Source organism: Coregonus clupeaformis, chromosome 18 (assembly GCF_020615455.1).
Source record: "Coregonus clupeaformis isolate EN_2021a chromosome 18, ASM2061545v1, whole genome shotgun sequence".
Classification (NCBI taxonomy): domain Eukaryota; kingdom Metazoa; phylum Chordata; class Actinopteri; order Salmoniformes; family Salmonidae; genus Coregonus; species Coregonus clupeaformis.
Window position 1 is genome coordinate 37,486,988 of NC_059209.1, and position 12,962 is coordinate 37,499,949.

At 50.4% G+C, this 12,962-nt stretch overlaps 1 protein-coding gene and 1 long non-coding RNA gene across 2 annotated transcripts; one reads left to right on the forward strand and one right to left on the reverse strand.

Moving 5' to 3' along the window:
- Positions 1–732: 732 nt before the first annotated feature.
- On the forward strand, positions 733–9,147 carry LOC123493108 (E3 ubiquitin-protein ligase RNF19A-like). The gene is made up of 4 exons (XM_045227018.1): positions 733–950; positions 2,945–3,013; positions 7,490–7,618; positions 7,757–9,147. Exons 1-4 carry the CDS (start codon positions 799–801, stop codon positions 8,463–8,465), a joined length of 1,059 nt encoding a protein of 352 aa, XP_045082953.1. The 5' UTR covers positions 733–798; the 3' UTR covers positions 8,466–9,147.
- Positions 6,253–6,803, reverse strand: LOC123493072. Its single transcript, XR_006661965.1, has 3 exons — positions 6,642–6,803; positions 6,355–6,383; positions 6,253–6,295 (listed from the first exon to the last, which is right to left on the reverse strand). It is a non-coding gene; the product is annotated as an uncharacterized LOC123493072 (long non-coding RNA).
- Positions 9,148–12,962: the final 3,815 nt, after the last annotated feature.

Sequence of the window (12,962 nt, forward strand, 5' to 3'; positions counted from 1 at the left end):
TACCCCCAACAGCCCAACTCCAGTCCTCCAGTACCCCCAACAGCCCAACTCCAGTCCTCCAGTACCCCCAACAGCCCAACTCCAGTCCTCCAGTACCCCCAACAGCCCAACTCCAGTCCTCCAGTACCCCCCAACAGCCCAACTCCAGTCCTCCAGTACCCCCAACAGCCCCAACTCCAGTCCTCCAGTACCCCCAACAGCCCCAACTCCAGTCCTCCAGTACCCCCCTTTAACAGCCCAACTCCAGTCCTCCAGTACCCCCAACAGCCCAACTCCAGTCCTCCAGTACCCCCAACAGTCCCAACTCCAGTCCTCCAGTACCCCCAACAGCCCAACTCCAGTCCTCCAGTACCCCCAACAGCCCAACTCCAGTCCTCCAGTACCCCCCCCAACAGCCCAACTCCAGTCCTCCAGTACCCCCAACAGCCCAACTCCAGTCCTCCAGTACCCCCAACAGCCCAACTCAGTCCTCCAGTACCCCCAACAGCCCCAACTCCAGTCCTCCAGTATCCCCAACAGCCCAACTCCAGTCCTCCAGTACTCCCCAACAGCCCAACTCCAGTCCTCCAGTACCCCCCCAACAGCCCAACTCCAGGACCTGAGTTTGGCTGTTAGGGGTAATGGAGGACTGGAGTTGGAAACCACTGCTCTGGGGGGGAAATGGGGGAGTCTTGTCTTTTTTTTTTTTTTTTTTAAGAGCGTCTCTGATGAACTCCTCTCTCCCCTGTCTCCTCAGACACGACCTCTGTGGCGGACACGAGGAACAACCCCAGCATCGGAGAGGGCAGCGTGGGAGGTATGACTGGCAGTCTGAGTGCCAGCGGGAGCCACGTGGACCGGATGGGCGCCACGAGGGACAACCTGAGTGAGAACGCCTCCACCATGGCGCTGGCTGGGGCCAGCATCACCGGCTCTCTGTCTGGCAGCGCCATGGTCAACTACCTAAACAGGTCGGTACTTTTGATTTGATTGAACCTTTATTAAATCTGGTTAGTGTCGTTAAGATAAAGAGACCTGAACCAAGACAGCAGCATCAACACATCAGTTTCAGACAAACGGTCACATGACATAACCCAGACAGACGTCAATACCAGAAACAGCCTGCCCGTTACCAGCCGCCTGCCCGTAACCAGCCGCCTGCCCGTAACCGGCCGCCTGCCCGTAACCGGCCGCCTGCCCGTTACCAGCCGCCTGCCCGTAACCAGCCGCCTGCCCGTTACCAGCCGCCTGCCCGTAACCAGCCGCCTGCCCGTAACCAGCCGCCTGCCCGTAACCAGCCGCCTGCCCGTTACCAGCCGCCTGCCCGTAACCAGCCGCCTGCCCGTAACCAGCCGCCTGCCCGTAACCAACATGTACACCACATAAGCCAGAAAAACGTTTTAAAAAGCCCCCCAAAATGTTTTTGTCACATCCACTGGATAGGTGGATTTGTACAGGGTCAGTCATAGTAGTATGATAGGTGGATTTGTACAGGGTCAGTCGTATGATAGGTGCAGTGTAATGTGTTGTTTTACAGGGTCAGTCATAGTAGTATGATAGGTGTTGGTTTACAGGGTCAGTCGTATGATAGGTGCAGTGTAATGTGTTGTTTTACAGGGTCAGTCATAGCAGTACAGCACCCCTGGAGCAAATTAGGGATACATGCCTTGCTCAAGGGCACATTGACTTATTTTTCACCTAGTGGGCTCGGGTATTTGAACCAGCGACCTTTGGGTTACTGGGCGAACGCTCTAACCGCTAGGCTACTTGACGGCCCAGGGCGTTATTAGGGCTTGGATCACAGGGCTGACGCCCCAGGGCGTTATTAGGGCTTGGATCACAGGGCTGACGGCCCAGGGCGTTATTAGGGCTTGGATCACAGGGCTGACGCCCCAGGGCGTTATTAGGGCTTGGATCACAGGGCTGACGGCCCAGGGCGTTAGGGCTTGGATCACAGGGCTGACGCCCCAGGGCGTTATTAGGGCTTGGATCACTGGGGCTGACGCCCCCAGGGCGTTATAGGGGGCTTGGATCACAGGGCTGACGGCCCAGGGCGTTATTAGGGCTTGGATCACAGGGCTGACGGCCCAGGGCGTTATTAGGGCTTGGATCACAGGGCTGACGCCCCAGGGCGTTATTAGGGCTTGGATCACAGGGCTGACGCCCCAGGGCGTTATTAGGGCTTGGATCACAGGGGCTGGCGCCCAGGGCGTTATGGGCTTGGATCACAGGGCTGACGCCCAGGGCGTTATTAGGCTTGGATCACAGGCTGACGGCCCAGGGCGTTATAAGGGCTTGGATCACAGGGCTGGGCCCAGGGCGCGGGGCTTGGATCACAGGGCTGACGCCCCAGGGCGTTATTAGGGCTTGGATCACAGGGCTGACGCCCCAGGGCGTTATTAGGGCTTGGATCACAGGGCTGACGCCCCAGGGCGTTATTAGGGCTTGGATCACAGGGCTGACGGCCCAGGGCGTTATTAGGGCTTGGATCACAGGGCTGACGCCCCAGGGCGTTATTAGGGCTTGGATCACAGGGCTCGACGCCCCAGGGCGTATAGGCTTGGATCACAGGGCTGACGCCCCAGGCGTTATTGGGCTTGGATCACAGGGCTGACGGCCCAGGGCGTTATAGGGGCTTGGATCACAGGGCTGACGCCCCAGGGCGTTATTAGGGCTTGGATCACAGGGCTGACGCCCCAGGGCGTTATTAGGGCTTGGATCACAGGGCTGACGCCCCAGGGCGTTATTAGGGCTTGGATCACAGGGCTGACGCCCCAGGGCGTTATTAGGGCTTGGATCACAGGGCTGACGCCCCAGGGCGTTATTAGGGCTTGGATCACAGGGCCATGACAGGATCAGAAAGACAAAGGACACAAGATGCTTTCTTACCAGCATCAGGTGACTACTAGAAACTACTGCACATCTCAACAACCTGTTCATCTATTTGTGTTTTGAACTCCTCTAGTGACACCAGGTCCTGGAGTTTTAGGTTGGCTTGGAGGGAATTCCAAGACCAGATCAACTACATCAACAGGTCAGTGTTAGGGTCAACTACCTCAACAGGTCAGTGTTAGGGTCAACTACCTCAACAGGTCAGTGTTAGGGTCAACTACCTCAACAGGTCAGTGTTAGGGTCAACTACCTCAACAGGTCAGTGTTAGGGTCAACTACCTCAACAGGTCAGTGTTAGGGTCAACTAATGAACAGGTCAGTGTTAGGGTCAACTACCTCAACAGGTCAGTGTTAGGGTCAACTAATGAACAGGTCAGTGTTAGGGTCAACTACCTCAACAGGTCAGTGTTAGGGTCAACTACCTCAACAGGTCAGTGTTAGGGCTTCAACTAATGAACAGGTCGGTGTTAGGGTCAACTACCTCAACAGGTCAGTGTTAGGGTCAACTACCTCCAACAGGTCAGTGTTAGGGTCAACTACCTCAACAGGTCAGTGTTAGGGTCAACTACTCAACAGGTCAGTGTTAGGGTCAACTACCTCAACAGGTCAGTGTTAGGGTCAACTAATGAACAGGTCAGTGTTAGGGTCAACTACCTCAACAGGTCAGTGTTAGGGTCAACTACCTCAACAGGTCAGTGTTAGGGTCAACTACCTCAACAGGTCAGTGTTAGGGTCAACTACCTCAACAGGTCAGTGTTAGGGTCAACTACCTCCAACAGGTCAGTGATAGGGTCAACTACCTCAACAGGTCAGTGTTAGGGGGGGTCAACTACCTCAACAGGTCAGTGTTAGGGTCAACTACCTCAACAGGTCAGTGTTAGGGTCAACTACCTCAACAGGTCAGTGTTAGGGTCACCCAATGAACAGGTCAGTGTTAGGGTCAAGCTACTCAACAGGTCAGTGTTAGGGTCAACTACCTCAACAGGTCAGTGTTAGGGTCAACTACCTCAACAGGTCAGTGTTAGGGTCAACTACCTCAACAGGTCAGTGTTAGGGTCGCTAATGAACAGGTCAGTGTTAGGGTCAACTACCTCAACAGGTCGGTGATAGGGTCCACTACCTCAACAGGTCAGTGTTAGGGTCAACTACCTCAACAGGTCAGTGTTAGGGTCAACTAATGAACAGGTCAGTGTTAGGGTCAACTACCTCAACAGGTCAGTGTTAGGTCAACTACCTCAACAGGTCAGTGTTAGGGTCAACTACCTCAACAGGTCAGTGTTAGGGTCTACCTCACAGGTCAGTGTTAGGGTCAACTACCTCAACAGGTCAGTGTTAGGGTCAACTACCTCAACAGGTCAGTGTTAGGGTCAACTACCTCAACAGGTCAGTGTTGGGTCACTACCTCAACAGGTCAGTGTTAGGGTCAACTACCTAGCAGGTCAGTGTTAGGTCAACTAATCAACAGGTCAGTGTTAGGGTCAACTAATGAACAGGTCAGTGTTAGGGTCAACTACCTCAACAGGTCAGTGTTAGGGTCAACTACCTCAACAGGTCAGTGTTAGGGTCAACTACCTCAACAGGTCAGTGTTAGGGTCAACTAATGAACAGGTCAGTGTTAGGGTCAACTACCTCAACAGGTCAGTGTTAGGGTCAACTACCTCCAACAGGTCAGTGTTAGGTCAACTAATGAACAGGTCAGTGTTAGGGTCAACTACCTCAACAGGTCAGTGTTAGGGTGAACTACCTCAACAGGTCAGTGTTAGGGTCAACTACCTCAACAGGTCAGTGTTAGGGTCAACTACCTCAACAGGTCAGTGTTAGGGTCAACTACCTCAACAGGTCAGTGTTAGGGTCAACTACCTCAACAGGTCAGTGTTAGGGTCAACTAATGAACAGGTCAGTGTTAGGGTCAACTACCTCAACAGGTCAGTGATAGGGTCAACTACCTCAACAGGTCAGTGTTAGGGTCAACTACCTCAACAGGTCAGTGTTAGGGTCAACTACCTCAACAGGTCAGTGTTAGGGTCAACTACCTCAACAGGTCAGTGTTAGGGTCAACTAATGAACAGGTCAGTGTTAGGGTCAACTACCTCAACAGGTCAGTGTTAGGGTCAACTACCTCAACAGGTCAGTGATAGGGTCAACTAATGAACAGGTCAGTGTTAGGGTCAACTACCTCAACAGGTCAGTGATAGGGTCAACTAATGAACAGGTCAGTGTTGGGGTCAACTACCTCAACAGGTCAGTGTTAGGGTCAGGTACCTCAACAGGTCAGTGTTAGGGTCAACTACCTCAACAGGTCAGTGTTAGGGTCAACTACCTCAACAGGTCAGTGTTAGGGTCAACTACCTCAACAGGTCAGTGTTAGGGTCAACTACCTCAACAGGTCAGTGTTAGGGTCAACTACCTCAACAGGTCAGTGTTAGGGTCAACTACATCAACAGGTCAGTGTTAGGGTCAACTACCTCAACAGGTCAGTGTTAGGGTCAACTACCTCAACAGGTCAGTGTTAGGGTCAACTAATGAACAGGTCAGTGTTAGGGTCAACTACCTCAACAGGTCAGTGTTAGGGTCAACTACCTCAAAAGGTCAGTGTTAGGGTCAACTACCTCAACAGGTCAGTGTTAGGGTCAACTACCTCAACAGGTCAGTGTTAGGGTCAACTACCTCAACAGGTCAGTGTTAGGGTCAACTACCTCAACAGGTCAGTGTTAGGGTCAACTACCTCAACAGGTCAGTGTTAGGGTCAACTACCTCAACAGGTCAGCGGGTGTTAGGGGTCAACTACCTCAACAGGTCAGTGAGTAGGGTCAACTACCTCAACAGGTCGGTGTTAGGGTCAACTACCTCACAGGTCAGTGTTAGGGTCAACTACCTCAACAGGTCAGTGTTAGGGTCAACTACCTCAACAGGTCAGTGTTAGGGTCAACTACCTCAACAGGTCAGTGTTAGGGTCAACTACCTCAACAGGTCAGTGTTAGGGTCAACTACCTCAACAGGTCAGTGTTAGGTGGGTCAACTACCTCAACAGGTCAGTGTTAGGTCAACTACCTCAACAGGTCAGTGTTAGGGTCAACTACCTCAACAGGTCAGTGTTAGGGTCCTACCTCAACAGGTCAGTGTTAGGGTCAACTACCTCAACAGGTCAGTGTTAGGGTCAACTAATGAACAGGTCAGTGTTAGGGTCAACTACCTCAACAGGTCAGTGTTAGGGTCAACTAATGAACAGGTCAGTGTTAGGGTCAACTACATCAACAGGTCAGTGTTAGGGTCAACTACCTCAACAGGTCAGTGTTAGGGTCAAGTACCTCAACAGGTCAGTGTTAGGGTCAAGTACCTCAACAGGTCAGTGTTAGGGTCAACTACCTCAACAGGTCAGTGATAGGGTCAACTACCTCAACAGGTCAGTGTTAGGGTCAACTACCTCAACAGGTCAGTGTTGGGGGTCAACACCTCAACGGGTCAGTGTTAGGGTCCAACTACCTCAACAGGTCAGTGTTAGGGTCAACTACCTCAACAGGTCAGTGTTAGGGTCCAGGTACCTCAACAGGTCAGTGTTAGGGTCAACTACCTCAACAGGTCAGTGTTAGGGTCAACTACTCAACAGGTCGTGTTAGGGTCAACTACCTCAACAGGTCGGTGATAGGGTCAACTACCTCAACAGGTCAGTGTTAGGGTCGCTACCTCACAGGTCAGTGTTAGGGGTCAACTAATGAACAGGTCAGTGTTAGGGTCAACTACCTCAACAGGTCAGTGTTAGGGTCAACTACCTCAACAGGTCAGTGTTAGGGTCAACTACCTCAACAGGTCAGTGTTAGGGTCAACCTTACTGTCAGGTGGTTGGTTGTGGCTGTAGGTCCATCTGGTATTGTGTGTATTGTGACTGGCTATGTGCAGGTCTCCCTCACAAAATACACAAGGTCTGATCCCTCTCCTCTCCCCTCCTCCCCACCCCCTCCCCCTCCACCCCTCCCCTCCCCTCCCCACCTCTCCTCTCCCCTCCCCACCTCTCCTCTCCTCTCCCCTCCTCCCCACCCCTCCCCTCCACCCCCTCCCCTCCCCTCCCCCACCTCTCCTCTCCCCTCCCCACCTCTCCTCTCCTCTCCTCTCCCCTCCCTCTCCTCTCCCTCTCCCTCCTCCCCACCCCCCTCTCCTCTCCTCTCCCTCCTCCCCCACCCCTCTCCTCTCCTCTCCTCTCCTCTCCTCCCTCTCCTCTCCTCTCCTCTCCTCTCCTCTCCTCTCCTCTCCTCTCCTCTCCCCTCCTCCCCCACCCCTCTCCTCTCCTCTCCTCCCCACCCCTCTCCCTCCTCTCCTCCCCACCCTCTCCTCTCCTCCCCACCCCCTCTCCTCTCCTCTCCCTCCCTCCCCACCCCTCTCCTCTCCTCTCCTCTCCCCCTCCTCCCCCCCCCTCTCCTCTCCTCTCCTCCCCACCCCCTCCTCTCCTCTCCTCCCACCCCTCTCCTCTCCTCTCCCTCTCCTCCCCCACCCCTCTCCTCTCCTCTCCTCTCCCCTCCTCCCCACCCTCTCCTCTCCTCTCCTCCCAACCCCTCTCCTCTCCTCTCCTCTCCTCTCCTCTCCTCTCCTCTCCTCTCCTCTCCTCTCCTCTCCCCTGCTCCAGGTTGGAGGTGCAGGCTGATGTTCAGAAGGAGAGGTGTAGTCTCAGTGGAGAGTCAGCCACCTTCAGCTTGGGGACCATCAGTGACAACGCTAGCACCAAAGCAATGGCTGGATCTATTCTCCACTACAGGTCAGGGCAATGTCTTTGGAAACGTTAACATTTCTGTTCAATGATATCCCCACAAAGGACTAGTTGTGTCTGACCCTGTAAACATCTCTTCCTCTTGACTCTTGCTTTCTGTTTCATGGTGTTGTGTGTCCTGTGTAGAGATGGGACCAGTATGGAGGTGCAGGTGGACATAGAGCCTGGTGGTAAACTACGGTACCACAGTGGTACCAGCAGGATGGATGATGGGAGACACGCTGGGCGCTGTGGCTGGTCCTGCCCCTCTGGATGCCCCTCAGAGGGCCAGGATGGCACCACCAAGTCCAAGCTGAAGAAGGGAGGAGGCTCTAAGACCCAGGAGAGGAGGGAGGATATGGACGCTCGGCTCCTTGAGCAGCACAGCACCAACTCCTCAGAGTTTGACTCCTCCCCTCAGCGGCTCTCTCCCTCCGTAGCCGACTCTCACTCCTCCCACTTGTCAGAGTTCAGCGGTGGCTCTGACCTGGAGAGCATGAAGATGTCCTGCAGCTGCAGCCATGGATCCTCCTCTGACTACCAGACCCGCTTCACCACAGTCAGCCCTCTGCCTGAAGTAGAGGGGGACCGGCTGGAGACGTTGCCCTCACCCCAAGGTGTCCTCTCCCATCCTCACTCCCCCACCTCCCCCTGCTCCTGTCTGGAGGTGTCAGTCTCCCCTCTGTGTCTGATAGCAGAGAAGAACATCAACCAGGTGTGTCCTGCAAAGGCAGAGTGGGACTCTACTAGTGGAGGAGACCTTCCCATTGGAGAGCTGCTGAAGGAGAACAATTACAACCTGCAAGCCCCTCCCCCCAGCCTGCTCCAGAACTCCTGTATTCAGACTGAGATCTGATCTGACCTACCACCACCATTTTTGGTTTCACAGTATATTTTTCCAGAAGACAAAGCTTTGAATGGACATTTCTGCCCTCAGAAGCGTGGAAATGAAATAAAGCAGACATGTTGAAAGCGCAGTGAAGCCTCAGCTCAGTCAGTAGACTAGTTAATAACAGGAAGGTGAATGCTGGTGTTTCCTGTCATGTGACCCTATTACAGTGTTCTGACTGGCTGCTGTCCCTCCCTACAACACACCTCACAGCAGGAGTGAAAGAGAACCACTGTGCCACTGACCTCCGGGCAGCCAAGCTGGAGATCAGGATGCAACACACAGGAACCTTCAAGCTCTCAAACGCAAAGTTGAACTTGAATATGAACCAGGCAATAGTATCATTACCATTCTTTTTAGTTTTAAAATGAGTTTATAAATAGGCCACTTCTGTTCAGTGATGATGTGTATTTATTATAATTCGATACTAGCCCGCTGGAAGGAATTTAAAAGCCTGGTAGTAGTCTATATATCTACGGCTAGCTGAGAGGGACAAACTATTCTATATACGGCCAGCTGAGAGGGACAAACTATTCTATATACGGCCAGCTGAGAGGGACAAAGTACTGGAGCAGAGTACTGTTGCTAGGTAGAAGTAGAGCTGGGTCTCTGGAAGGCCATGGTTTAAACATCGCAAAGATGGACGAATCACGCTTGAGGGTTAATTATCATAACCACAACCCATCAGTCAGTTCCTTGAAATTGTTTAACAAATATTTTTCAACCTTCAGTAAAATCAAATGTTGCTTTTCTTTTTTTAGGCTGAAGAAGCTTTCACCTCACAGAATAACTTTTCTATCTGTTCTAACCAATGGTTTATATATACACTAAATGACTGGTAGGGGGCGCTGTGTTTAATCCACCGTGACGCCATCTTGGCACTCCCTCACTAATGTAGAAAATATTTTGGAAGCTGAAGAAATGCATTTAATGTCTACATCCGTTTTTACCACATTTATTCTATTACAGACATCTTAATGCATACTTTTAAGTTATGTGAGCTAAACATACAAATAAAAAAATATATAACACTTTCCTTAAAGTATCATTTTTTTTTGGGATTAATGTTACACAACAACAACAACAACATACTTCAATGCATGTTGTCCTTGAAACATTTTATTGAAATACTGTAGAATTCCATTCATTCCTCTGGAGGACTGCTGCTACTGGGGAGTGGCAAGATGGCCGACCGGTGGCTTCAAAGCATCTCATTGGCCAATACATAGCGTCAGCAATCCAGGGTTTATATACATTGGTTATTACTCATTGTGCCTTACAAAGAGAAAAACAGCTTTTTCTTTTTCAAATTGTCTGCATATCTCCATGTCTTCTAGACTTAAAAACAGATTTCAGATGGTCTCTCTGACCATGTCAGGAGAGATACTAGACTGGTTGGTCTCTCTGACCATGTCAGGAGAGATTCTAGACTGGTAGGGCTTCATGGTACTGTGGTAGACTACATGACTTGTTCAATTGCCTACCAAAGACAGCACTCAGGCTCTTGATAACGCTTGTTCCTGGTAACCCTTGACGATGTCTGTTCGCCATCCCCAGACTCCACATGGTGCAGCGTTTTTACACGGTGGGGTAAATTATGTCAAATTAAGACCCAGGAATATACAGAGTGCTTTTTTGTCCAATACGCTTTACAAATGCTACGCAAATAACTGCGGCCAGAGTCTGCCTACGCACCTGGTGTTAACCAGACTTCTTACATAAATGTACTGCAATGCTCAGAGTGTATGGGGATACCATCCGTTGGGTTCCCTCCCCTCTATTCCTGGCTGCGTCCCAAATGACCCCCCTGTTCGGGCCAACACAGTGCACAGCTATTGCACTATAGAGAACAGGGTGATATTTGGGCCGCAGTCCGCTCTCCTACCGGTCTATGAAGCCGTTTGTGTTGCTGAATGATGATCCCTCTCTGGACTGATTTAAATGCCACATGCTGCTGCCCCCCCACACACACACTTTGTTTGGGTTTATTCCTGTTGTTTAATTCTCTGCCCTCCATTTCCTGTTGTTTAATTCTCTGCCCTCTCCATTTCCTGTTGTTTAATTCTCTGCCCTCTCCATTTCCTGTTGTTTAATTCTCTGCCCTCTCCATTTACCTTCCTATACTTTGAACACTAGTGCCAGGTAGATTTTCTCATTTGTGCAGAATGACATTATCGTGGCCCCAGATCTGTGTTTGGCGTGGCTATGACCATAGCAGTTGGAAAGACCGCACAAATAGATCTGGGACCAGGCTAGAATGGCATTTAAGGTATATTTGTTTGCTAATTTGCTTTACAATATGTGTGTAAATGCATATCTAAAAAAATATTAAAATACATATGAACAACCCTTTTCCTGGTCATTCTCTCCTAATGTTTTAGTAATGGTAGTGATTCAATGTTGAGACACAATGAATGTGTGTCGTAGTGGCTTGGAGAAGGACACTACATGCAGTAATGGAACTGCTGTTCTAGTTTAATGGATCACAGACCAGCATGTGAGTCATGAGGGGGGTTCTACTAAGCTAACAGATGGAATTGTTTTAAGATGGTCATACCATGGATCACTTAGAAATAAGAAAGCTCAGGAATTATACATTAAAAAAAAAAAAATTAACACATTTTTAACCCCTTTTGGGGTGCACAAAACTACTTCCATAAACACATTTAAACAGGTACCAGGTTACCTTCAGACGAGAATACCATCGTGTTCGTGAGAGTCTCCCCTTTCTATAGGAGGGTCACATTAGTTTGTAGGCCAAACCTTTCGGATGCTACAGACGTTTTCAGGATACGTTTTTCGGGATGTCTCCTTGTCTGACAAACAGCGCTGTACAGATACATTACATGACCAAAAGTATGTGGACACCTGCTCGTCGAACATCTCATTCCAAAATCATGGGTATAAATATGTAGTTGGTCCCCCCTTTGCTGCTATAACAGCCTCCATTCTTCTGGGAAGGCTTTCCACTAGATGTTGGAACATTGCTGCGAGGACTTGCTTCCATTCAGCCACAAGAGCATTAGTGATATTGGGCGATTAGGCCTGGCTCGCAGTCGGCGTTCCAATTCATCCCAAAGGTGTTTGATGGGGTTGAGGTCAGGGTTCTGTGCAGGCCAGTCAAGTTCTTCCACACCGATCTCGACAAACCATTTCTGTGTGGTTTGTGCACGGGGACATTGTCATGCTGAAACAGGAAAGGGCCTTCCCCAAACTGTTGCCACAAAATTGGAAGCACAGAATCGCGTTTTCACTGCTCTAGAGTCCAATGGCGGCGAGCTTTACACCACTCCAGCCGACGCTTGGCATTCCGCATGGTGATCTTAGGCTTGTGTGCGGCTGCTTGGCCATGGAAACCCGTTTCATGAAGCTCCCGACGAACAGTTCTTGTGCTGACGTTGCTTCCAGAGGCAGTTTGGAACTCGGTAGTGAATGTTGCAACTGAGGACCGATGATTTTTACGCGCTTCAGCACTCGCCGATCCCATTCTGTTAAGTTGTGTGGCCTACCACTTCGCGGCTGAGCAGTTGTTGCTCCTAGACGTTTCCACTTCACAATAACAGCACTTACAGTTGACCGGGGCAGCTCTAGCAGGGCAGACATTTTACGAACTGACTTGTAGGAAAGGTGGCATCCTATGACGGAGCCACGTTGAAAGTCACTGAGCTCTTCAGTAAGGCCATTCTACTGCCAATGTTTGTCTATGGAGATTGCATGGCTGCGTGCTCGATTTTATACACCTGTCAGCAACGGGTGTGGCTGAAATAGCCGAATCCACTAATATGAAGGGGTGTCCACATACTGCTGTATATATAGTGTATCTCTAGATTAAACAGACTGATTGTGATGGGGATTTTTACGTTACTTAGATTGACACAGATGAATCAATCGACTCTAGGGGGTTAAAACACTGAGACCCATTAAAACACTGTAGAGGAAACCACAGCATCATGGGACCCATTAAAACACTAGAGGAAACCACAGCATCATGGGACCCATTAAAACACTAGAGGAAACCACAGCATCATGGGACCCATTAAAACACTGTAGAGGAAACCACAGCATCATGGGACCCATTAAAACACTAGAGGAAACCACAGCATCATGGGACCCATTAAAACACTAGAGGAAACCACAGCATAATGGGACCCATTAAAACACTAGAGGAAACCACAGCATCATGGGACCCATTAAAACACTAGAGGAAACCACAGCATCATGGGACCCATTAAAACACTGTAGAGGAAACCACAGCATCATGGGACCCATTAAAACACTGTAGAGGAAACCAACAGCATCATGGGACCCATTAAAACACTAGAGGAAACCACAGCATCATGGGACCCATTAAAACACTAGAGGAAACCACAGCATCATGGGACCCATTAAAACACTAGAGGAAACCACAGCATCATGGGACCCATTAAAACACTAGAGGAAACCACAGCATAATGGGACCCATTA